Genomic DNA, 27,124 nt, shown 5'->3' with positions numbered 1-27,124 from the left:
AAAACTCAAGAAAGGTGCTTGCAAACGGTTTGGAAGCTACTCCCTCCGTTCCGAATTACTTATCGCAGGTATGGATGTATCTAGATGTATTTTAGTTCTAGATACATCTATTTCTGCGACGAGTAATTTGGAACGAAGGGAGTAGCATGCAAACATTGTTATATCTCACTCCCTGCAAAGATAAAACGATCACAGTGAACGGACTGTAGGCAATTAATTTGTTTTTTTCTAATATATGTGCAACTGATCACTTTTATTATCATCACTTCATAACAAACACATACTGTAGAACTGCACTAGTTCGACTACTTGCACAATTAAGATTGATGTCAATCCCAATTTAATATGCAATGACCAGAGGAAATAGAAAAAACCTCATTGGTTTTATATGCAATGCTCCATCTTAACAAATATCAACAACAGTAAGCTGTAATCAACAACACTAGAGGACTGTTTTCATTCTATGAGGAGGATACAAAAAATATACAGATTATAATTGAAAAGACCATATGGCTGATGCAGGGGCAAAGCAAAGGGGGGTAGTATACCTCAACAAAACTGCGATGGCGCTTTCCTGTCCTCCTGGCCCCCTTCCACACACTAAGAATGAGCGCTGGGATGATAACAAAGCAAGCTATCGCGTGCATACCAAATAGTGCCACATCCATGATTACAGAGGCGACCATTTCACCCTGAGACATCGAACCCTCCATGTCCGGCGACATCATCACTACCAGAAGACCAGCAACCACTAGAAGGAAGAAGGCCACATCCGCAACCAATCCAAGCACCGCGGTGCGCGGAAGCCTGAACGATTCTGCAACCGACTCCTGCGTGAATGCTTCTAGAGCGCTCTGAGGACAACAATGTCAACAAAACCATAGGTATGAAATGAACATGAGTATGTACAGAATGGTTCGGAAATGGAAGGATGCAAATGAAGTGATGAACATGAACACACATGGAAAAAACTAGTCCCACTGATCAGGATAACCTGAACTGTATATGGCAACTTAGTTCGAACATAATGATAACACAGGGCTCATCCACTGGCGTATGTATTGCATTACTGCTGTAATTCGACTACAATAAAGATCACAGGGAGTGAATTTGTGTGATGCCTTCTTGAATCCCGAAGTGGATACAGATACAGCTGCAATCATGTAGGCCACGCACACCAACAGGACGAGAAGCGCGACAAATGCAAGGATGCTGTAGATGAGGACCTTGAGAGCCCCGTATGTGAGGGCCTGGAGGAAGAGGAAGGGGTCGGAGCTCTCGCCCCAGGAGCGGCTCGCCACGATCTGTCCAGCCGTGGCCGCGGAGATGACCCACGCGAGCACGAAGCCCAGGTAGGGGAGGGCTCCCGCCGCGACGCAGAGGACGCGCCCCAGCGCCAGCATCGGGGCGAGGGCCAAGTGCACGAGCGCCAGCACCACGACGACGATCCGCGCCGGCGGGGGCGGGGGAGGGGGCGGCCATCGGTCGGTACGGGAAACCCTAGCTCCTCGAAGCTTCTCGATCGCACTCGGTGGGGGCGAAGTGGTTGGGCGGCACAGCGAGGGGACAGTGGTTTGTGGGAAATGGGGATTAATTAATGAGGAACAGGAGACAGGGGAGGGGGTTTTGCGGCGAGCTGTCCGGCTTCCCTTCCGGGTTCAGCTCTAACCCATTTCCTCTGCCAGCGGATGCGGATGCGGATTCGGGTTCTAAGAGCATATCTAGCCGACCTTTAAAACGCGCCGATCTGCAAAATAACCACATTTTTACGGTTTCGAACGAAAAAAGTGACCCGATCAGACAAGGCCCGTGACCTGTAGAAAAAATTGGGAGGCACGAAAAATCTTCGCCCTCAACCTTCAGATACACAGGATGGGAGGCCGACCAAGCTTGACCCTTCTCCGCTGCGAGATTTGGCGAGGGAGTCATTTCCGCGCAGTTGTTTCCGCTTCCCCTTCCTTAAGCCGCCAACCACATCCCTTCGCCCGCTCCGGAGCACCTTCCCCGGCTTCCTTCCACCACCATGGAAGCCTCCCGGTCGTCGGTCATCACCGTGGATGTCATCCACACGCTATCCCCTTCGCAAATCTTGTCGCCGGTGATGTCGCGCCCGTCGTCGTTCAAGGCTCCACTACGCCACCCCGCAAGTTGCAGGGCAACGTCGTCGTCCAGGGTGGCACTCCCGCAGCCCCTGCCAGGAAGGCACGCGGGCCCACCGACCCCGCCGCCTTCGATGTGAATTCGGTTGGGCACCCGCCATCGAAGAAGGGGAAGGCTTTCGATGCGAAATGCAAGAAGCTCGCCGGAAGACCTACCCCACCAACACCTCCTCCGGTTACCTCGGCAAGAACTACCCCGAGGATGCCCGCTGATGGCGCTGCTACCGCCGCCCCCCGAGGTGTTCGACAGAATGGGCGCAAGGTATGATGCTTTGATTTCTTGCACTTCTTTCACTTTTCTCCATTGCACATGTTCGTAACTTGTTGAGCGAAATTGTAGTGTCGGTTTGCATGATGCGACTACTGACTTCGTGCAAATGTTGGACGGCAACACCATCGACATCGATCAAGCCCCGATCGGTGATTACGGTTACAATGAGATGTATGGTGGCGTGCACGGTCACGGTTAGGAAGAAGATGATGTGGAGGAGGTTGACGAGGGGGTGTTCGACGCAGTGCAAGCAAAATCACGCGCAAGATCGAAGTGTTGGGCAACGTATAAATTTCAAAAAAATTCCGGACCGATCAAGTACCGAATGCACGGCACCTCCGGGATAGTGGTTTGTGGGAAATGGGGATTAATTAATGAGGAACAGGAGACAGGGGAGGGGGTTTTGTGGCGAGCTGTCCCGCTTCCCTTCCGGGTTCAGCTCAACCCATTTCCTCTCTACCAGCAGATGAGGATTCGGGTTCTAGCAGACCCTTAAAACGCGCCGACCGGTAAAATAACCACCCGTTTATGGTTTCAGACGAAAAAAGTAGCTCGAGCAGACACTGTATCAGCCCATGATCTGTAAAAAAAATTGCGGGGCACGGAAAATCTTCGTCCTCAACCTTTAAATACAGCCTTATCGGCTGCGACATTTGGCGGGAGGGGCATTTCCGTGCGGTTGTTCCCGCTTCCCCTTCCCTCCGCCGCCAACCACCTCCCTCCGCCCGCTCTGGAGCACCTTCCCCAGCTTTCCTCCGCCACCATGGAACCCTCCCAGTCGTCCGTCGTCACCGTGGATGTCATCCACACGCCATCCCCTTTGGCAGCTCTCGTCGTCGGCCATGTCACGCACGTCGTCGTTCAAGGCTCCACTATGCCACCCCGCAAGCGGTAGGGCAACATCGTCGTCCAGGGTGGCGCTCCCGTAGCCCTTGCCAGGAAGGCACGCGCGCCTGCCGGCCCCGCCGCCTCCGATGTGAATTCGGTCGGGAACCCACCAACGAAGAAGGGGAAGGCTTCCGGTGCGAAACACAAGAAACTCACCGGAAAGACCTACCCCGCCAACACCTCCCCCGTTTGCCCCGGCAAGAACTTCCCTGAGGATGCCCGCCGATCGCGCTACTACCGCCACCCCACGAGGAGTTCGACGGAATGGGTGCAAGGTATGATGCTTTGATTTCTTGCACTTCTTTTACTTTTCTCCATTGCGCGTGTTTGTGACTTGTTGAGCGAAATTGTAGCGCCGGTTTGCATGATGCGACTGCCGACTTCGTGCAAATGTTGGACGACAACACCATCGACATCGATCAAGCCCCGATCGGTGATTACGGTTACAATGAGTTGGATGGTGGCGTGCACGGTCATGGTGAGGAAGAAGATGATGTGGAGGAGGTTGACGAGGGGGTGTTCGACACAGCGCAAGCAAAATCATGCGCAAGATCAAAGTGTTGGGGAACGTATAAATTTCAAAAAAATTCCTACGCACACACAAGATCATGGTGATGCTTAGCAACGAGAGGGGAGAGTGTGTCCACATACCCTCGTAGACCGAAAGCGGAAGAGTTAGCACAACACGGTTGATGTAGTCGTACGTCTTCACGATCCGACCGATCAAGTACCGAACGCACGGCACCTCCGAGTTCAGCACACGTTCATGAAGGAAATATTCCCTAGAGGCAATAATAAAGTTATTATTTATTTCCTTATATCATGATAAATGTTTATTATTCATGCTAGAATTGTATTAACCGGAAGCATGATACATGTGTGAATACATAGACAAATAAAGTGTCACTAGTATGCCTCTACTTGACTAGCTCGTTGATCAAAGATGGTTATGTTTCCCAGCCATAGACAAAGAGTTGTCATTTGATTAATGGGATCACATCATTAGGAGAATGATGTGATTGACTTGACCCATTCCGTTAGCTTAGCACTTGATCGTTTAGTATGTTGCTATTGCTTTCTTCATGACTTATACATGTTCCTATGACTATGAGATTATGCAACTCCCGTTTACCGAAGGAACACTTTGTGTGCTACCAAACGTCACAACGTAACTGGGTGATTATAAAGGTGCTCTACAGGTGTCTCCGAAGGTACTTGTTGGGTTGGCGTATTTCGAGATTAGGATTTTTCACTCCGATTGTCGGAGAGGTATCTCTGGGCCCACTCGGTAATGCACATCATTGTAAGCCTTGCAAACATTGCAACTAATGAGTTAGTTGCAGGATGATGTATTACGGAATGAGTAAAGAGACTTGCCGGTAACGAGATTGAACTAGGTATTGAGATACCGATGATCAAATCTCGAGCAACTGGGCAAGTAACATACCGATGACAAAGGGAACAATGTATGTTGTTATGCGGTTTGACCGATAAAGATCTTCGTAGATTATGTGGGAGCCAATATGAGCATCCAGGTTCCGATATTGGTTATTGACCGGAGGCGTGTCTCGGTCATGTCTACATAGTTCTCGAACCCGTAGGGTCCGCACGCTTAAAGTTCGATGATGGTTATATTATGAGTTTATGTGTTTTGATGTACCGAAGGTAGTTCCGAGTCCCGGATGTGATCACGGACATGACGAGGAGTCTCGAAATGGTCGAGAAATAAAGATTGATATATTGGACGACTATGTTCGGACATCGGAATAGTTTCGGGGAGTATCGGGCATATACCGAAGTACCGGGGGGTTACCGGAACCCCCAGGGGAGACTAATGGGCCTATTGGGCCCTAGTGGAGAAGAGGAGGGCGGCCAAGGGGCAGCCGCGCGCCCCCCTCCCCCCCAGTCTGAATTGGACAAGGAGGGGGACGGCGCCCGCCTTTCCTTTCCCCCCTCTCTCCTTCCCTCTCCTCTCCTACTCCCACATGGAAGGGGGAAGTCCTACTCCCGGTGGGAGTAGGACTCCTCATGGGGCGCTCCTAGGGTGGCCGCCTCCCTCCCCCTCCTCCACTCCTTTATATACAGGGAGGGAGGCACCCCTTGGAGACACAACAATTGATCCCTTTGATCTCTTAGCCGTGTGCGGTGCCCCCCCTCCACCATATTCCACCTCGATAATATCGTAGCGGTGCTTAGGCGAAGCCTTGCGTTGGTAGAACATCATCATCGTCACCACGCCGTCATGCTGACGGAACTCTCCCTCAAAGCTCGGCTGGATCGGAGTTCGAGGGACGTCATCGAGTTAAAAGTGTGCTGAACTCGGAGGTGTCGTGTGTTCGGTACTTGATCGGTCGGATCGTGAAGACGTACGACTACATCTACCGCGTTGTGCTAATGCTTCCGCTTTCGGTCTACGAGGGTACGTGGACACACTCTCCCCTCTCGTTGCTATGCATCCCCATGATCTTGCATGTGCGTAGGAAAATTTTGAAATTACTACGTTCCCAAACAGTGGCATCCGAGCCAGGTTTTATGCGTTGATGTTATATGCACGAGTAGAACACAAGTGAGTTGTGGGCGATACAAGTCATACTGCTTACCAGCATGTCATACTTTGGTTCGGCGGTATTGTTGGATGAAGCGGCCCGGACCGACATTACGCGTACGCTTACGCGAGACTGGTTCTACCGACGTGCTTTGCACACAGGTGGCTGGCGGGTGTCAGTTTCTCCAACTTTAGTTGAACCGAGTGTGGCTACGCCCGGTCCTTGAGAAGGTTAAAACAGCACTAACTTGACGAACTATCGTTGTGGTTTTGATGCGTAGGTAAGAGCGGTTCTTACTCAGCCCGTTGCAGCCACTTAAAACTTGCAACAACAAAGTAGAGGACGTCTAACTTGTTTTTGCAGGGCATGTTGTGATGTGATATGGTCAAGGCATGATGCTATATTTTATTGTATGAGATGATCATGTTTTGTAACCAAGTTATCGGCAACTGGCAGGAGCCATATGGTTGTCGCTTTATTGTATACAATGCAATTGCCCTGTAATTGCTTTACTTTATCACTAAGCGGAAGCGATAGTCGTAGAAGCAATAATTGGCGAGACGACAACGATGCTACGATGGAGATCAAGGTGTCGCGCCGGTGACGATGGTGATCATGACGGTGCTTCGGAGATGGAGATCACAAGCACAAGATGATGATGACCATATCATATCACTTATATTGATTGCATGTGATGTTTATATTTTATGCATCTTATTTTGCTTTGATTGACGGTAGCATTATAAGATGATCTCTCACTAAATTTCAAGATAAAAGTGTACTCCCTGAGTATGCACCGTTGCCAAAGTTCGTCGTGCCCAGACACCACGTGATGATCGGGTGTGATAAGCTCTACGTTCATCTACAACGGGTGCAAGCCAGTTTTGCACACGCAGAATACTCGGGTTAAACTTGACGAGCCTAGCATATGCAGATATGGCCTCGGAACACTGAGACCGAAAGGCCGAGCGTGAATCATATAGTAGATATGATCAATATAGTGATGTTCACCATTGAAAACTACTCCATCTCACGTAATGATCGGACATGGTTTAGTTGATTTGGATCACGCGATCACTTAGATGATTAGAGGGATGTGTATCTAAGTGGGAGTTCTTAAGTAATATGATTAATTGAACTTAAATTTATCATGAACTTAGCACCTGATAGTATTTTGCATGTCTATGTTTGTTGTAGATAGATGGCTCGTGTTGTTGTTCCGTTGAATTTTATTGCATTCCTTGAGAAAGCAAAGTTGAAAGATGATGGTAGCAATTACACGGACTGGGTCCGTAACTTGAGGATTATCCTCATTGCTGCACATAAGAATTACGTCCTGGAAGCACCGTTAGGTGCCAAACCTGTTGCAGGAGCAACACCAGATGTTATGAACGTCTGGCAGAGCAAAGCTGATGACTACTCGATAGTTCAGTGTGCCATGCTTTACGGCTTAGAACCGGGACTTCAACGACGTTTTTTACGTCATGGAGCATATGAGATGTTCCAGGAGTTGAAGTTAATATTTCAAGCAAATGCCCGGATTGAGAGATATGAAGTCTCCAATAAGTTCTATAGCTGCAAGATGGAGGAGAATAGTTCTGTCAGTGAGCATATACTCAGAATGTCTGGGTATAACAATCACTTGATTCAACTGGGAGTTAATCTTCCGGATGATAGCGTCATTGACAGAATTCTTCAATCACTACCACCAAGCTACAAGAGCTTCGTGATGAACTATAACATGCAAGGGATGGATAAGACGATTCCCGAGCTCTTCGCAATGCTAAAGGCTGCGGAGGTAGAAATCAAGAAGGAGCATCAAGTGTTGATGGTCAATAAGACCACTAGTTTCAAGAAAAAGGGCAAAGGGAAGAAGAAGGGGAACTTCAAGAAGAACAGCAAAAAAGTTGCTGCTCAAGAGAAGAAACCCAAGTCTGGACCTAAGCCTGAGACTAAGTGCTTCTACTGCAAGCAGACTGGTCACTGGAAGCGGAACTGCCCCAAGTATTTGGCGGATAAGAAAGATGGCAAGGTGAACAAAGGTATATGTGATATACATGTTACTGATGTGTACCTTATCAGAGCTCGCAGTAGCACCTGGGTATTTGATACTGGTTCTATTGCTAATATTTGCAACTCAAAAAAGGGACTACGAATTAAGTGAACACTGACTAAGGATGAGGTGACAATGCGCGTGGGAAATGGTTCCAAAGTTGATGTGATCGCCTTCGACATGCTACCTCTACATCTACCTTTGGGATTAGTTTTAGACCTAAATAATTGTTATTTGGTGCCAGCGTTGAGCATGAACATTATATCTGGATCTTGTTTGATGCGAGACGGTTATTCATTTAAATCTGAGAATAATGGTTGTTCTATTTATATGAGTAATATCTTTTATGGTCATGCACCTTTGAAGAGTGCTCTATTTTTGATGAATCTTGATAGTAGTGATACACATATTCATAATGTTGAAGCCAAAGATGCAGAGTTGATAATGATAGTGCAACTTATTTGTGGCACTGCCGTTTGGGTCATATTGGTGTAAAGCGCATGAAGAAACTCCATACTGATGGACTTTTGGAATCACTTGATTATGAATCACTTGGTACTTGCGAACCATGCCTCATGGGCAAGATGACTAAAACGCCGTTCTCCGGAACTATGGAGCGAGCAACTGATTTGTTGGAGATCATACATACTGATGTATGTGGTCCAATGAATGTTGAGGCTCGCGGCGGGTATTGTTATTTTCTCACCTTCACAGATGATTTAAGAAGATATGGGTATATCTACTTAATGAAACATAAGCCTGAAACATTTGAAAAGCTCAAAGAATTTCAGAGTGAAGTTGAAAATCATCATAACAAGAAAATAAAGTTTCTGCGATCTGATCGTGGAGGAGAATATTTGAGTTACGAGTTTGGTCTACATTTGAAACAATGCGGAATAGTTTCGCAACTCACGCCACCCGGAACACCACAGCGTAATGGTGTGTCCGAACGTCGTAATCGTACTTTACTAGATATGGTGCGATCTATGATGTCTCTTACTGATTTACCGCTATCGTTTTGGGGTTATGCTTTAGAGACGTCCGCATTCACGTTAAATAGGGCACCATCAAAATCCGCTGAGACGACGCCTTATAAACTGTGTTTTGGCAAGAAACCAAAGTTGTCATTTCTTAAAGTTTGGGGCTGCGATGCTTATGTGAAAAAGCTTCAACCTAATAAGCTCGAACCCAAATCGGAGAAATGTGTCTTCATAGGATACCCAAAGGAAACTGTTGGGTACACCTTCTATCACAGATCCGAAGGCAAGACTTTCGTTGCCAAGAATGGATCCTTTTTAGAGAAGGAGTTTCTATCGACAGAAGTGAGTGGGAGGAAAGTAGAACTTGATGAGGTAACAGTACCTGCTCCCTTATTGGAAAATAGTTCATCACAGAAACCGGTTCCTGTGATGTCTACACCAATTTGTGACGAAGTTAATGATGATGATCATGAAACTTTAGATCAAGTTGTTACTGAACCACGTAGGTTAACCAGAATAAGATCCACACCAGAGTGGTACGGTAATCCTGTTCTAGAGGTTATCATACTAGACCATGACGAACCTACGGACTATGAATAAGCGATGGTGAGCCCAGATTCCGCAAAATGGCTTGAGGCCATAAAATCCGAGATGTGATCCATGTATGAGAACAAAGTATGGACTTTGGTTGACTTGTCCGATGATCAGAAAGCCATCAAGAATAAATGGATCTTCAAGAAGAAGACTGACACTAACGGTAATGTTACTGTCTATAAAGCTCGACTTATTGCAAAAGGTTTTCGACAAGTTCAAGGGATTGACTACGATGAGACCTTCTCACCCGTAGCGATGCTTAAGTTTGTCCGAATCATGTTAGCAATTGGCACGTTTTATGATTATGAAATTTGGCAAATGGATGTCAAAACTGCATTCCTGAATGGATTTCTGGAAGAAGAGTTGTATATGATGCAACCAGAAGGTTTTGTCGATCCAAAGGGAGCTAACAAAGTGTGCAAGCTCCAGCGATCCATTTATGGACTGGTGCAAGCCTCTCGGAGTTGGAATAAATGTTTTGATAGTGTGATCAAAGCATATGGTTTTATACAGACTTTTGGAGAAGTCTGTATTTACAAGAAAGTGAGTGGGAGCTCTGTAGAATTTCTGCTATTATATGTGGAGGACATATTGTTGATTGGAAATAATATAGAATTTCTGGATAGCATAAAAGGATATTTGAATAAGAGTTTTTCAATGAAGGACCTCGGTGAAGCTGCTTATATATTGGGCATCAAGATCTATAGAGATAGATCAAGACGCTTAATTGTACTTTCACAAAGCACATACCTTGACAAAGTTTTAAAGAAGTTCAAAATGGATCAAGCAAAGAAAGGGTTCTTGCCTATGTTACAAGGTGTGAAGTTGAGTAAGACTCAATGCCCGACCACTGCAGAAGATAGAGAGAAAATGAAAGATGGTTCCTATGCTTCAGCCATAGGCTCTATCATGTATGCAATGCTGTGTACCAGACCTGATGTGTGCCTTGCTATTAGTTTAGCAGGGAGGTACCAAAGTAATCAAGGAGTGGATCACTGGACAGCGGTCAAGAATATCCTGAAATACCTGAAAAGGACTAAGGATATGTTTCTCGTTTATGGAGGTGACAAAGAGCTCATCATAAATGGTTACGTTGATGCAAGCTTTGACACTGATCCGGACGATTCTAAATCGCAAATCGGATACGTGTTTTTATTGAACGGTGGAGCTGTCAGTTGGTGCAGTTCTAAACAAAGCATCATAGCAGGATCTACATGTGAAGCGGAATACATAGCTGCTTCGGAAGCAGCAAATGAAGGAGTCTGGATGAAGGAGTTCATATCCGATCTAGGTGTCATACCTAGTGCATCGGGTCCAATGAAAATCTTTTGTGACAATACTGGTGCAATTGCTTTGGCAAAGGAATCCAGATTTCACAAGAGAACCAAGCACATCAAGAGACGCTTCAACTCCATCCGGGATCAAGTCCAGGTGGGAGACATAGAGATTTGCAAAATATATATATAGATCTGAATGTTGCGGACCCGTTGACTAAGCCTCTTCCACGATCAAAACATGATCAACACCAAGGCTCCATGGGTGTTAGAATCATTACTGTGTAATCTAGATTATTGACTCTAGTGCAAGTGGGAGACTGAAGGAAATATGCCCTAGAGCCAATAATAAAGTTATTATTTATTTCCTTATATCATGATAAATGTTTATTATTCATGCTAGAATTGTATTAACCGGAAACATGATACATGTGTGAATACATAGACAAACAGAATGTCACTAGTATGCCTCTACTTGACTAGCTTGTTGATCAAAGAAGGTTATGTTTCCTAGCCATAGGCAAAGATTTGTCATTTGATTAACGGGATCACATCATTAGGAGAATGATGTGATTGACTTGACCCATTCCGTTAGCTTAGCACTTGATCGTTTAGTATGTTTGCTATTGCTTTTTTCATGACTTATACATGTTCCTATGACTACGAGATTATGCAACTCCCGTTTACCGGAGGAACACTTTGTGTGCTACCAAATGTCACAACGTAACTGGGTGATTATAAAGGTGCTCTACAAGTGTCTCCGAAGTTACTTGTTGGGTTGGCGTATTTCGAGATTAGGACTTGTCACTCCGATTGTTGGAGAGGTATCTCTGGGCCCACTCGGTAATATACATCATTATAAGCCTTGCAAGCATAGCAACTAATGAGTTAGTTGTGGGATGATGTATTACGGAACGAGTAAAGAGACTTGCCGTTAACGAGATTGAACTAGGTATTGAGATACCGATGATCGAATCTCGGGCAAGTAACATACCGATGACAAAGGGAACAACGTATGTTGTTATGCGGTTTGACCGATGTCGGTGTCAAAACCGGCGGATCTCGGGTAGGGGGTCCCGAACTGTGCATCTAGGCGGATGGTAATAGGAGACAAGGGACACGAAGTTTTACCCAGGTTCAGGCCCTCTTGATGGAGGTAAAACCCTACGTCCTGCTTGATTAATATTGATGATATGGGTAGTACAGGAGTAGATCTACCACAAGATCAAGGAGGCTAAACCCTAGAAGCTAGCCTATGGTATGATTGTTGTATGTCGTCCTACGGACTAAAACCCTCCGGTTTATATAGACACCGGAGAGGGTTAGGGTTACACAAAGTCGGTTACAATGATAGGAGATCTAAATATCCGCATCGCCAAGCTTGCCTTCCACGCCAAGGAAAGTCCCATCTGGACACGGGACGAAGTCTTCAATCTTGTATCTTCATAGTCCAGGAGTCCGTCTGAAGGTATAGTCCGGCCATCTAGACACCCCCTAATCCAGGACTCCCTCAGTAGCCCCTGAACCAGGCTTCAATGACGACGAGTCTGGCGCGTAGATTGTCTTCGGCATTGCAAGGCGGGTTCCTCCTCCAAGTACTTCATAAAAGATTGTAGACACTAAGGATAGTGTCCGGCTCTGCAAAATAAGTTTCCACATATTGCCATAGAGAGAATAACATTTACACAAATCTAATCTGCCTTTATTCGAATCGTTTTTACTTCCCCACCTCAGCGCATTTTGCGAGGCGGTTTCCTTCGCACGTCTTGTCAAAGCAGAGATCGTGTCCCCTTTATTTACGGGATTCTCATCAATACGGACGTGGGTAACCCAATCGTGCCCGTTAGCATGTTTTCTCGATTAAAGGCGAGTCCCAAACGGTTACGGGGAGGGCCCTTGGTATTCAACCTCTTATAAAGAGACCAAGGCCTTACTCCTTTCTTTCAATCTCAAATGAGTTCGCCCGTCGCCTCGAGTTCCAACACCCTAGGCTCTAGATTTCAGGCGCTTCGGACCTTCGACAATGTCCGGTTCTGACCTTCGAGGCCGATGGATGCCCTCCTCCGTCACGGAGGAGGACGTGCTAAAGTTGAGAGAGGCCAAGTTCTTGACCGGTGAAATTTCGCATAGGCTGCCCGCTCAAGGGCAGGCTATTCCCAGTCCCTAGCCTGGTGAGAGCGTGGTGTTCGTGTCTCACTTCCTTCAGGGGTTAGGCTTCCCAATGGATCCCTTCGTGAGGGGGCTGATGTTCTATTATGGGTTGGAATTTCACGACTTAGCTCCGGAGTCCATCCTCCATGTTTCCTCATTCATCGTCGTGTGTGAAGCATTCCTCCGTGTTACTCCTCACTTCGGATTATGGCTCAAGACCTTTAAAGTAGAGCCGAAGATGATTGAGGGACGGCACGCAGAGTGCGGAGGCGCTGTTATAAGCAAGAATGCTGATGCTCCATGGCCCGAGGGCCCTTTTCAAGAGGAGCTCGGCTTATGGCAACGAGAGTGGTTCTATATCACCGCTCCCAGGGGCACCAAGTGGGTGGCGCCGCCTGCCTTTCGCTCGGGTCCCCCAAAGCAGCTAGGGTCGTGGGTCAATAAAGGCCTAGATTGGGGGCCATCCCAGGACGTGCCTTTGTTGCAGGGCCGCATCAGGGATCTCTTAGAAAGAGGTCTCAGCCTGGTCAAAGTGACGCAAGTCATGCTGATCCGCCGAACACTGCCCGGCAAACGTCGCTCCCTTCATCTGTGGGAGTTTAATCCGGAGGGACCACGAGCTCTCCAGCATTTTATGGGCGCAACGCCCGCGGAGATGTATAAACTGTTCTTCGGATCACAAGAAACGTGTCCGGATTTGACCGAGGACGCAGGTCTGAGCTGCAATCGCCCGGATACTCAAGTAAGTAGCCTTGTGCCCGGAATCGCCATCCATATACTTGTCATAAACTTGCCCCTAAAAGAGCTGTCCTTTTAAACAAGAGTGGATAGCGAAAGAAAAGCTGATTAGGTGTCCGGCTCCCCTCCCCGAGACCAGGCCGGATCCCGTGCTAGTCAGGATGTTGAAGATTGTGCCTTTGAAGGAAAGTGAGGGAGGGGACAAGGAAACTACGGCCTCCTCAAAGGAGGCTGTTTGGAAGGAAGGAACTGAAAATTCCTCTCCTCAGGGGAAGAAGAGGACCAGCTCTGAAAACCCGGAGGCCATGGCCTCAAAGCGGGGGGGAAAATCCTCGTCTGAGGGTCCTACGCCGGGGGGTACCTCGGCCGAACTACGCCCTCAAGGGGATCAGCCCTCCAGCGAGCCGTAAGTAGAGAAAGATTTTCTTTTTGAGAGATGAGAGAAATCCTTGCTTTATATCTCAGAAGATTAACCGAAATTTTACCTTGTAGCTCAAACCTCAGCCCTTCTCAGCAGAGCTCGTCTTCGGGGAACCTTCTTCCGGAGATGATGGAGAGCGGAACGCCTCCCCCTACCGTACCACCTAGCGAGGCAGGCGACCCTGAGGTGTCGTGGCGGAGGGTTTCTCCGAATCCGGCAGGGGCGGAAGGTAGCCATATGGCCCCCCAAGGTTCTCCATGTCCGGGCTTCGAAAGGGGCCATAGGACGAGTCCGGCACCGTCCGGTGCTCGGTCGGAGGAGCTGAAGAATCTGCTAGGGCGAGCTTCTATCTCAGAGGAGCACCATGCATTGATGGGCACGGTGATTGAAAGGATTTCGTCCGCGGAAAGCGGATTGCATGAGGCCGTCAGAAGTTTACTGACAGGTTTTGAGGTACGTGAAATAATGTACACTTTCTGACAGTTGCACATAAATAAGATGCGCCCTGTGTAGATAGTAGCCCCTGAGACTCTGTGCGTTGTCAAAAGTGACGGTGCGCAGAGGATCATAATCCCAGGTCTAAAATGTCGCCTTTGTATGTAGGTGGCGAAGTGTCCGGAATCCGCCGGACTGATGAATTTGCCGAGCTAAAGCGGCAACTTGACGTGGCAGATGCCGACATCGCGCTCGTCAACAAGTGGCTTGATGAGGCACAAGGTATGTAATTCCTCGGGCAGCACCTGGTAAGAGGAGCTTTATGCCAGTATCTTACAATGTGTGTGCTTGATGCAGATGGTGCGGCCGCCGTGGAGAGTCTTCGGGCAGAACTTGCCCGAGCCAAGGAACAAGCCAGAAAAAGTGATGCGGCTGCCGAGAAGGCCCTTGAAGAGCTGAGAGCCGAACAGGCTGCTCACTTCCGAAGCAAGAAAGAGATGGCCGAGATGGCCGTGAAGCTAAAGAGCGCTGCTGACCGTTGCAAGCTTCTTGAAAAAGAAGACCGGGCGGGACAGACAGACTTAGAGAAGGCCGTTGCCGATGCCAAGGATGCTCGCTCTGCGATGAGAGCTGCAAAGGAGGAGCTACGTCAGGCTGGAGAGATCGCAGCTGGAAAGCCCTTTATGCGGCGGAGGATGTTTGGTGATCCTAAGCATGCTCCGTTATACCAGTTGTGGAGTACAGCGGACACCTATCTGGATTTGGCAGCGAGTGCTGCTGATGCGACCGAACACTTTCGAGATCAAGAAGATCGCGAAGTGGAAAAGCTTTTCTGGTCGCAGTTCCACAATCCAGAGCGTCCACTGTCAGTGGCCGATCGTCTGGCCGAAGGGGCCGAACTGAATAGGTTGTCCGGACTCGCCATGAAGTGCGTCATGAGTCACCTGTGGCCGGGGAGATCGGAGCCGAAGAGTTATTTCAGCTTGGTGCAGCAGTTCCTTGGTGCGGTGCCACGTATTAATACAATTAAGAGGTCAGCATGCATAGAGGGTGCGCGGATGGCTCTTGCCCGTGTCAAGACATACTGGGTGGAAATGGAGACCATCGCTGTTGCATCTTGAGATTCGGACATAAGCCGAGTACCTGCCGAGCACTATTTTTCAGGAAGTTCTGCAAGGCGCTCGTGTAATAGAGACGCAGTGCTCAAAGGATGCTATGTTCGAGTAGCATATGCGATTGTAAAATGGTATTTTGATAAATTGTAGGAACTTTTTATACTTGTGCCTGGAAGTATTGTAACACCTCCTATGCGGCCGTTTAAAATATATAAAATCTGAAAGATGGCAGTCGTCGGCTTCAGCCCCCACGCAAATAATGCGGGGGTGTTCGCAGAAGGCGCATTTTCACACTTGATCCAACGTCTTGGTCCTACAAAGGAGGTGATAGCGCAGCGAACTAGGCAATCGGACTATAATGCTTTATCACTTTCACTTAGCCATAGGAGCTTGATAGTGAGGCTACTTAGATAGCCCCTGGTGGCGACTGCGCTCGCCCGAATTCGGGGCGCGTGTGTGCCTGGCCGAGAAATGGCCCTTCGTTAATGCAGAGGAATCCTATAGATTCTGGTGAGTCATCGAGTGGTTGACCAGTCTCACACTATATCATGACAGTCAGTTTTCGGCTTTCTCTACTGAGGTGCTCGCCTGGCCGAACCGGGGCACAATCGCAGTAGTTCTCCTGGTGCCGCCTTAGCCGATAGAGCGGAACGTAAGGCAGCCGAACACAGGAGCCGGGCAACCCAACATTTGACCACAAACATGATTCGGAGTTGATGCATATAAGGCCAAACTTGCGACGCCGAACACTCCCTAAGGTATTCGGTCTTTATGAGGGCGGGCGAGACAACGCCCTTAGGTATAAGCCCCTAGTGTCCAGGTACGCGCAGAAATTCTGAGTGGCCACATGCCAAGACGCCAGCCTCCTCCTTGGTTATACCAGAGAAAACCAGGGGATGTATATCAACAAGAGACAGTAAAAAAGGTTTTCGCAGGGTCTTAATCTGAAAAGAATCCTTGGAATGGGTCCCTGCTGCACGTCTGTGCCTGTGTCTCCGTTGTGCCGTATCCTGGATGGGCGCAGCACGATATTCATCTGTAAAAGAGAGGAACTAAGTTGAAAAAAGGTCGTGCCGAATAGAAGTTATACTAAATAAACAAAGTATAAATTGAAATGGGTAAAATTGAGCTTGATTGTCTCTTATTTTATATGTGCGGAGCCCCTAGAGTAGGGGTATGTGGCTATTAAGCCTTTATCAATGATATTTTTGTGCCAGACTCGTCTAGCCGTGTCCGTGGTCTTAATGACCTGTTTAGATGTTTTGGCTGGTGAAGCCGTTTTATTGTGGGGCTGTTAAGGCGGCCGCACAATCTTCCGCGCGAGGGGCGCACTAAATGCTTCCCCTTTAATGCGATGATGCCTCGTGGACCGAGCATCTTAAGCGTAAGAGATGCGTAATGCGGTATTGCGTTAAAGCGGGCAAAAGCTTCGCGTCCCAGCAGTGCTTGATAGCGACTTGAGAATGGGACAATGTGGAAAGTTAGCTTTTCGCGACGGAAGTTATCGGTGGAGCCGAATATAACTTCGAGCCAGAGAAAACCCATGCAATGGGTATCCGGGCCTGGCGTTACCCCTTGAAAGGAGGTTTTGTTGTGGCGAATTCTTGTTGGGTCTATCCCCATGTGGCGGATTGTGTCCTGATATATCAGGTTTAGACCGTTGCCGCCGTCCATCAGGACATTTGTAAACTGGAGTCCGCCAATTATTGGATCGAGTACCAAGGCAGTCCAGCCTGCATTCTTGATACTTCTAGAATAATCCAGATGATCGAAGATGATTGGTTTTGACAACCAGTGGCGAGACTCCTTTGGGATAGGCCGTATGGCGCGTACCTTTATGGGCACCGCACGTTTTGTTATGTGAAGTAAGTTTACTGTTTTTACTTCTTGTGGAAAATTCTTTTGTTTCCTGGTGCTCTTCTTTTGGGGTTCATCATCGTCTTCGCTTGGTGTGTCGAGCCCCTTGTGTTCGGCGTTGAGTCTGCCGGATTGTTTGAAGACCCAACAATCTTTGTGGGTATGGTTAGCAGGCTTCCCGGGAGTACTGTGTATTTGACACATCCTGTCTAAGATTTTGTTTAGGTTGGATAGCTCGTCCCTGTTATCCTGGAGGGGCGGATTTTTCTGATTCTGCCGTGAGCTTTTGAATCCGGCGTTGACTGCCGTGCTCTTCGGACTGTTTTCCTTAGTCCGGCGACGATCCTTGTTGCGTCGCGGTTTTTCATTTCCATCCCTAGTTTCGGATGTACTTGGGTCGCTGGTGCTACATCTTGCCAACCAACTGTCCTCTCCTGCGCAAAAGCGGGTCATGAGGCTTGTTAATGCGGCCATTGTTCTCGGCTTTTCTTGGCCGAGGTGTCTGGCGAGCCATTCATCTCGAACGTTATGCCTAAAAGCTGCTAAGGCTTCGGCGTCCGGACAGTCAACTATCTAATTCTTTTTAGTAAGAAATCTATTCCAGAATTGCCGAGCTGACTCTCCGGGCTGTTGAGTTATGTGACTGAGATTGTCTGCATCCGGAGGGCGGACATAGGTCCCTTGAAAATTTGCTCGGAAAGCATCCTCGAGCTCTTCCCAACTTCCAATTGTGTTTTCAGGAAGGCTTTTAAGCCAATGCCAGGCTGGCCCTTTAAGCTTGAGGGGTAAGTATTTTATGGCGTGGAGGTCATCTCCTCTAGCCATATGTATGTGGAGGATATAATCCTCGATCCAGACTCCAGGGTCTGTTGTTCCGTCGTATGCCTCTATGTTTACGGGTTTGAATCCCACTGGAAATTCATAATCCAGGACCTCATTGATGAAACATAGGGGGTGTGCAGCACCCCTGTATTTGGGTGTGCTGTGGTGTTCAGATACTTGTTTTGTTGCATTGCTTACGAGAGCTTGCTTTCTTGGCCCATAAATAGATCTGGCTGGGCCATCTTTTTGATGCGAATCCTTGAGTGGGTCGCATGCCGGCTTGAGTGCGGCGCCGCTTGCTGCTTTATGCTGGCCATGGGGTCGTCTATCCGACCGGGTGGCTTTCTTACTTTTTGAATGCGAGGGCTTTAAGGCCTCTTCGTCGAATTCAGGCAGTAGCTTTCGCTTCGGATAGCTTTTAGTGCGGCGACTGCCGCCGTATTTGTCTGCTGTATTGATTACTTTTCTCCATCTGATTCTGAGTGCATCTTCCGCCGTTTTTAGCTTCCGCTTCTGCTTTTTCAGGCTGCGTGCGGTTGCAACGAGCCTTTTGTGGAGGTTCTTCTGCTCCGTGGGCTTATCCGGCGTAAGGTCGTCCGGAATGCCGTTTTTGCCGGGGACGGGTTGTTCGGTTTCTTTATCCGAGTTTCCCTATTCGGAGGTTGCTCTAAGGCATGCTCATCGTCTGCCGACTCATCCTGCTCTATGGCTGGGTTTGTATCGAGGCGGGGCTTGGAGCGGCGTTTACGTCGCCGCTTTGATTGCTTTTCGAGAGATCGATCCCTCGTTGCATCCCCGTGTTCCTCGTTGTCGCTTCCTTTAGGTGTATCCACCATGTACACATCATGAGATGAGGTGGCTGTCCAATGCCCTATAGGCGTTGGTTCATATGCGTCTCCTGCATCGTCGTCCATACCGTCGATGTCTTCGGAGTTGAAACTGAGCACGTCGTTTAAATTATCGACGGTGGCTACCAAATGGGTGGTGGGTGGGTTTTGAATTTCTTCATCATCCGTATCCCAACCTTGCTGACCGTAGTCCGGCCAGGGCTCTCCTGATAAAGAGAGAGAGACTTCAGTGACTTCAGAATATCGCCAAAGGGCGAGTGCTGAAAGATGTCCGCGGCGGTGAACTCCATGATCGACGCCCAGTTGGATACGATCGGCAGGGGCGCGGCAGTCTCGGAGTCCGGGGTGGAGTTCGGCGCTTTGGAGTCACGGGCTTCGCAGAGGACAAAGCTGGTGTTCGGCTCAATCGCCATAGAGATTGCATCCCCCGAGGCGGTGTCCAGCCACCCATCCTCGATCGGCGCAGTTGGTTCCGAATCGAGGGTCGGAACCGATGCGTGTGCGGCCTCCAGGGCACTGTTCGGCGGCAGAGCTAGATCATGCCCATCGTGACAGTGCGGCGCGCTTGGCTGAGGCTCGAATCCGTCGAAGATCAAGTCCCCGCGGACGTCAGCCGTGTAGTTTAAACATCCAAACCTGACCTGATGGCCAGGGGCATAGCTTTCGATCTGCTCCAGGTGGCCAAGCGAATTGGCCCGCAGTGCGAAGCCGCCGAAGACGAAGATCTGTCCAAGGAGAAAAGTCTCACCCTGGACTACATCGTTATTGGTGATCGGGGGAGCCATCGGGCCTAAAAGTGACGACACAGAGGAACTCTCAATGAAAGCACCAATGTCGGTGTCAAAACCGGCGAATCTCGGGTAGGGGGTCCCGAACTGTGTGTCTAGGCGGATGGTAACAGGAGACAAGGGACACGAAGTTTTACCCAGGTTCGGGCCCTCTTGATGGAGGTAAAACCCTACGTCCTGCTTGATTAATATTGATGATATGGGTAGTACAAGAGTAGATCTACCACGAGATCAAGGAGGCTAAACCCTAGAAGCTAGCCTATGGTATGATTGTTGTATGTCGTCCTACGGACCAAAACCCTTCGGTTTATATAGACACCGGAGAAGGTTAGGGTTACCCAAAGTCGGTTACAATGGTAGGAGATCTAAATATCCGCATCGCCAAGCTTGCCTTCCACGCCAAGGAAAGTCCCATCCGGACACGGGACGAAGTCTTCAATCTTGTATCTTCATAGTCCAGGAGTCCGGCTGAAGGTATAGTCCGGCCATCCGGACACCCCCTAATCCAGGACTCCCTCAACCGATAAAGTTCTTCATAGAATGTGTGGGAGCCAATATGAGCATCCAGGTTCCGCTATTGGTTATTGACCAGAGACGTGTCTCGGTCATGTCTACATAGTTCTCGAACCGGTAGGGTCCGCACGCTTAAAGTTCGATGACGGTTATATTATGAGTTTATGTGTTTTGATGTACCGAAGGTAGTTCGGAGTCCCGGATGTGATCACAGACATGACGAGGAGTCTCCAAATTGCTGAGACATAAAGATTGATATATTGAACGACTATGTTCAGACACCGGAATGGTTTTGGGGAGTATCGCGCATATACCGGAGTACCGGGGGGTTACCGGAACCCCCCGAGGAGACTAATGGGCCTATTGGGCCCTAGTGGAGAAGAGGAGGGGCGGCCAAGGGGCAGCCGCGCGCCCCCTCCCCCTAGTCCGAATTGGACAAGGAGGGGGGCGCCCCCCCTTTCCTTTCCCCCCTCTCTCCTTCCCTCTCCTCTCCTACTCCCACATGGAAGGGGGGAGTCCTACTCCCGGTGGGAGTAGGACTCCTCATGGGGCGCGCCAAGGGTGGTCGGCTCCCTCCCCTTCCTCCACTCCTTTATATACCGGGAGGGAGGCACCCTTGGAGACACAACAATTGATCCCTTGGATCTCTTAGCCGTGTGCGTTGCCCCCCTCCACCATAATCCACCTCGATAATATCATAGTGGTGCTTAGGCGAAGCCCTGCATCGGTATAACATCATCATCATCACCACGCCGTTGTGCTGACAGAACTCTCCCTCAAAGCTCGGCTGGATCGGAGTTCGAGGGACGTCATCGAGTTGAACGTGTGCTGAACTCGGAGGTGCCGTGCGTTCGGTACTTGATCGGTCGGATCGTGAAGACGTATGACTACATCAACCATGTTGTGCTAACGCTTCTGCTTTCATTCTATGAGGGTACGTGGACACACTCTCCCCTCTCGTTGCTATGCATCACCATGATCTTGCCTGTGCGTAGGAAAATTTTGAAATTGCTACGTTCCCCAACAGTTCAACTCGATGACGTCCCTCGAACTCCGATCCAGCCGAGCTTTGAGGGAGAGTTCCGTCAGCACGACGGCGTGGTGATGATGATGATGTTCTACCGATGCAGGGCTTCACCTAAGCACAGCTACGATATTATCAAGGTGGATTATGGTGGAGGGGGGCACCGCACACGGCTAAGAGATCCAAGGGATCAATTGTTGTGTCTCCAAGGGTGCCTCCCTCCCGGTATATAAAGGAGTGGAGGAAGGGGAGGGAGCCGACCACCCTTGGCGCGCCCCATGAGGAGTCCTACTCCCACCGGGAGTAGGACTCCCCCCTTCCATGTGGGAGTAGGAGAGGAGAGGGAAGGAGAGAGGGGGGAAACGAAAGGGGGGCGCCGCCCCCTCCTTGTCCAATTCGGACTGGGGGGGAGGGGGTGCGCAGCTGCCCCTTGGCCGCCCCTCCTCTTCTCCACTAGGGCCCAATAGGCCCATTAGTCTCCCTGGGGGGTTCCGGTAACCCCCCGATACTCCGGTATATGCCCGATACTCCCTGAAACCATTCCGGTGTCCGAACATAGTTGTCCAATATATCATTCTTTATGTCTCAACCATTTCGAGACTCCTCGTCATGTTCGTGATCACATCCGGGACTCCGAACTACCTTTGGTACATCAAAACACATAAACTCATAATATAACCGTCATCGAACTTTAAGCGTGCCGAACCTATGGGTTTGAGAACTATGTAGACATGACCGAGACACATCTCCAGTCAATAACCAATAGCGGAACCTGGATGCTCATATTGGCTCCCACATATTCTATGAAGATCTTTATCGGTCAAACGCATAACAACATACGTTGTTCCTTTTGTCATCGGTATGTTACTTGCCTGAGATTCGGTCATCGGTATCTCAATACCTAGTCCAATCTCGTTACCGGGAAGTCTCTTTACTCGTTCCTTAATACATCATCCCGCAACTAACTCATCAGTTAAATGCTTGCAAGGCTTATAGTGATGTGCATTACCGAGTGGGCCCAAAGATACCTCTCTGACAATCGGAGTGACAAATCCTAATCTCGAAATACGCCAACCCAACAAGTACCTTCAGAGACACCTATAGAGCACCTTTATAATCACCCATTTACGTTGTGACGTTTGGTAGCACATAAAGTGTTCCTCCGGTGAACGGGAGTTGCATAATCTCATAGTCATAGGAACATGTATAAGTCATGAAGAAAGCAATAGCAACATACTAAACGAGCAAGTGCTAAGCTAACGGAATGGGTCAAGACAATCACATCATTCTCCTAATGATGTGATCCCGTTTATCAAATGACAACTCACACTAGTTGAAAAAGGGCCATTTGTCCCGGTTCATAAGGCCCATCTGTCCCGGTTGGGGAACCGGGACTAAAGGGTCGTTACTAATGCCTAGGCCTTTAGTCCCGGTTCTTATACTAACCGGGACAGATGGGCCTCCACATGGCCGGTGCTGCGAGCCTAGGCAGGAGGCCCTTTAGTCCCGGTTGGTGGCACCAATCGGGACCAATAGGCATCCACGTGTCAGCTGTTCAGGGGCTAGGGTTTTTGTTTTTTTTTGAAAGGGGGGGTGGATTTGGGGGTTTTGTATGGTTAATTAAGGTGTTTCATATATTGTGTTAGGTAGCTAATTAATTAATAGAGAGAAGTGTCCTCTCTTATCTTCCTGCTTGGTCGATGCTACGTACTATACGTATAGAGAGGCCCTCGACATGCTAGCTGGTAAGAAAATGAAGGAAACCATTAAGTACAGAAGTTTGTCATGCATACTGAGAGAAGTGATCGACCTCTCCTTCTCCGAGAGATTGGTCGAACAAGTTTTCGTATTATCTATGCGACGCTACTGGCTACATACATATACAATATGTAAGATCTCTTACAATCCCCTAGCATTTGAACTCAACTTCCACATGGTATTCTTCGGCTTTATTGATGACGTGGTCAAGAAAGAATCCCGCCAATTCCTCTTTTATTGCTTTCATGCGATCTTGTGGTAGGAGTTCATTCCGCATCTGCCACGTCTAATTTGAAGAAGGGGGTTAATACATATATATGAATGAAACTCAACAGAAATGATGGTGTAATAAAATGAAATTGTGAATATTACTGCTTACGCACTTCATATTGTCTTTTAGAGTAGCCCCGCTTATCTTTGCAAGTCGCATTGTAGATGAACTCGCACACGTAGTATCCACAGTAATCATTCCCTTGTTCCTGCCACAAGCACTTTACGAGAAACAGAGGTCAATCGAATTGATAATGAAGCATTATAAATGGCATTGATGAAAGTAGCTAGAATCAATGGGAGATGAGCGCAACTAGCTAGCTAGTAGTACTTACTTTCAGGTATGTATATCGCAGCTCCTTCGGCAGTCCCGGAGCTTTTGCGGTGAACTGTTTCCAAACCCTGCAAGACAAAGAAAATAATTATTACTTGAGATATCAGGAAATGAACAAAAAGTTGCCGATATGGTGCGATAATGATCGATTGAACTTACTTGTTGAGAATTTTAGTCATGTCCGCATAGGTCTCGGGATCATTTTGTCTCGAGTCTAAGACGGTTACTAGTCCCCGCTCAAGCTTAATCTCCAGGAGAATATAGTGGAAGCTGCGCACGCATGCATAACTCATCAATTACATTACTATAACCTGGCTCGAGTAATAAGGGAAACCGAATATGCACACGACAGTAACACTCACTTGAAGTTGTAAGGAAATAGTATTAAATCTTTGTTTTGATTTATTAACAATGATTTGAGCAAGTTGGCCTCGGCATCTTCGGCGTTCTTTTTAACCTAAAATTCATCTATGAGATTTGTGTTAATGAACCCAATATCATAAATTTATGCTTTTCTGCACTCGACGATCTTCAATCTGCATAATGTAGTGAGGATAATTATAAATACATGCAATGAAAGAGCTGAGCTATATATAGAGACTTAATGACAGAAGTAGTACTTACAGACAGTAGCAAGTGATCGTTAATTTATCGAGGGCCTTTTGATTGAAGAACTAGAAGAACTCCTCAAATGGAACATGTAACAGATCAATTCCAACGAGGTCGTGCTCCTCTTTAACTCTCAGATACAAAATATTCGTCCCCCAGACTCTCTGCAGGCTTTCATGTACCAATTATGGAATCTTCGCATCATCGTTGTTAGAGATTTTTCATCTTTGACGAGAGGCTTCCCGTACTCATATCTGTGTTCGTCCACCTCCAAGAAATCATAATGTACATCGTCGGGCATGTAATCTCCAAGATTTCTATAACTAGGCACCATCCCCGGAGCATTAGCGACGATGTCGCTAGACACATTGAGCGGGGGGCACGATTGGTTCGCTTGTTCACCGAGCTGGGCAATTTTTTTCCCAGCTGCTCGTCGTTCTTTTAACCTTTGATCACTAACAGTACTTCCTGACCGCTCCTCTTCGAGATATGCCTTTTCAGTAAGGCGCTCATAGTTGGTTTTCGGCGGATACTTTGGTGGTTTCCTTAGGGCATCGATAGTGCGCTTTGCTTTCACCGGATCTACCTTCTCCTCCGGAGGTGGATGTCTCTCTGCTTTCGCCCCTTCAAAGAAGTCCTTCACTTCTTTTTGCATGATCTTCTTTTTTTCTTCCACGGTCATCTCGTACGTTAACTTCTCTAGAGGCTTGAGAGGTGGACCGTATCTGTATTACGTCCCGCCATTGGCTGTACTGCTAGACGCCGGAGCAGACGGAGCGGCTGCGGCTGTCTTCTTTCGCGCTTGCTGACGAGGCGGAGAAGGACTACGACGCGCCGGAGCAGCCGGGGTGGCGACGGGTCTCTTCCGCCCTTGCTGGCGAGGCAGAGAAGGAGGAGGCTGGTGGCTGCTCGGGCGCGCCAGCGCAGGCAGAGAAGGAGGCGGAGTGCTGCCACGCGCCGGAGAAGGAGGCTGAGTGCCCTGATCGTCACTCACCGGAGGAGGAGGCGGTGGAGGAGGTGGAGTGCCCTGACTCGCCGAAGGAGGAGGAGGAGGTGGAGGCATCCAGTTCAGAAGGTTGATGAGCTCCTTCCGCCATAGGCATGGAGTCTTCAGACAAGAACCCAACCGAGTCTCCCCGTCACCTGTAGGGTGGTCAAGCTGGAGGTCCTCAAATCCTTCTGTGATTTCATCCACCATCACCCTAGCATATCCTTCTGGAATCGGCCGGCAGTGAAAAGTTGCGCCAGGTTCAGGAGGTGCAATAGAGCCAACAGCCGCCCTGACTTTCAATTCCATCCACTGCATCATAAGGTGGCAATGTTGAGACTCCGTGATAGCATCTATGGGGTAGCTAGCAGGAGGCGTGAAGACAGGCTCCTGAAGCAGCTCCGTGGAACCCACGATGCTTCTCTGCTGAGATGGCGGGGTAGCTTCGGGTGTAGCTTCGGCAGGTCGCGTGGTGCGAACTGCCTCTCGTTCCTCTAGCACTTGTACCCTTGCATGCAGCGCCTGTAGTTGGGTCAACTCCTTTTTCTTCTTCCTCTCCTGGCGTTTGTAACCGCCTGCGTCGGGAAATCCAGCCTTCCACAAAAGGGAGCCTGGCGTGCCTCGTGTCCATCCGGGGTGCTCAGGATTCCTGAGGGCCTCTGTGAGCTCGTTGTTCTCTCTGTCCAGAACGAACGTCCCTTGCTGCACCTTTTAGATATACTCTTGAAGCTTCTCGATGGGTGTGTTCAGCTGCTCGTTGGTCCAAACGCACTTCCCTGTTACAGGGTCCAATTTTCCCCCAACCCCGAAGAACCAAGTCATGCAACAGTTTGGCCAGCGTCGCGTCTCTGGTTCGATCCCTTTATCAATGAGGTCATTCTCAGCCTTGTCCCACAATGGCCGGGTTTTCAGGTAGCCACCTGACCCCGTGCGATGGTGATGCTTCTTCTTTGTAGCATTTTTCTTGTTTTTCGCTGACATCTTCGCTGCTCTCTCAGATTTCGTTTTGGTGACAAATTCGGGCCACTGATCTTTGATCTTCTCAAATCGGCCGATGAATTCTGGAGTCTTGTCTTGGTTAACAAACGATGATTTCAGCTCATTCTTCCACCTCCGGAATAGCTCAGCCATCTTCTTAAGAGCATAAGCCTTGATCATTGGCTTTCTAACTGGATTCTCCGGATCCTCCTCTGGCGGGAAGGTGAAATTTTCCTGCAGCGCGGTCCAAAGATCAGCTTTCTGCCTATCGCTGACATTAGACACTTGAGAGTCTTTGTCCTTAGGCTTCAACCATTGCTCGATGCTGATCGGGATCATGTCCCTCTGTAGAACCTCGCACTGAGCAATAAATTTTTGCTTGGTCCGGAGGGGTTCAATCGGTTGGCCAGCGTGATCAATTTCGATGATCATGTACCTTTCATCTGTGTGCAACTTTCTCTTCGGGCCTCATCTCGTTACCGAAGTGTTGCTCGATTCGGAGGGCTAGAAAAGAAGAAAAAGAAGAGAGCTAATATGTGTACATATCAAAAACAATTGATGCATCAATTAGCTATAGTCAGCACATGCTTAATTAATTAATATATATACCTGGCCGGACTCCGTTCGGTCACCGGAGCCATCATCACGGTGTCCTTCCCCCTCCATTCGGTCACCGGAGCCGTCATCACCGTGTCCTTCCCCCTCCATTC

At 48.6% G+C, this 27,124-nt stretch overlaps 1 protein-coding gene across 1 annotated transcript; it reads right to left on the bottom strand.

Moving 5' to 3' along the window:
* Positions 1–403: 403 nt before the first annotated feature.
* Positions 404–26,753, bottom strand: LOC125535051. The gene is made up of 5 exons (XM_048698111.1): positions 26,416–26,753; positions 23,841–23,907; positions 1,122–1,514; positions 549–854; positions 404–427 (listed from the first exon to the last, which is right to left on the bottom strand). Exons 1-5 carry the CDS (start codon positions 26,751–26,753, stop codon positions 404–406), a joined length of 1,128 nt encoding a protein of 375 aa, XP_048554068.1.
* Positions 26,754–27,124: the final 371 nt, after the last annotated feature.

Source organism: Triticum urartu, chromosome 2 (genome assembly GCF_003073215.2).
Source record: "Triticum urartu cultivar G1812 chromosome 2, Tu2.1, whole genome shotgun sequence".
In the NCBI taxonomy this organism is placed as follows: domain Eukaryota; kingdom Viridiplantae; phylum Streptophyta; class Magnoliopsida; order Poales; family Poaceae; genus Triticum; species Triticum urartu.
This window is presented reverse-complemented; position numbering and strand designations above follow the sequence as displayed.

Bases quoted from the DNA above. Each gene is read 5' to 3' on its own strand.
- LOC125535051 (XM_048698111.1), bottom strand. From the start codon at position 26,753: ATGATCCCGATCAGCATCGAGCAATGGTTGAAGCCTAAGGACAAAGAC. The intron at 23,908-26,415 runs GTCAGCGAAAAA...TTTGTCTTGCAG, and splicing joins TCTGAGAGAGCAGCGAAGAT to GGTTTGGAAACAGTTCACCG. The intron at 428-548 runs GTATACTACCCC...TGTTGATTACAG, and splicing joins GCCATCGCAGTTTTGTTGAG to CTTACTGTTGTTGATATTTG.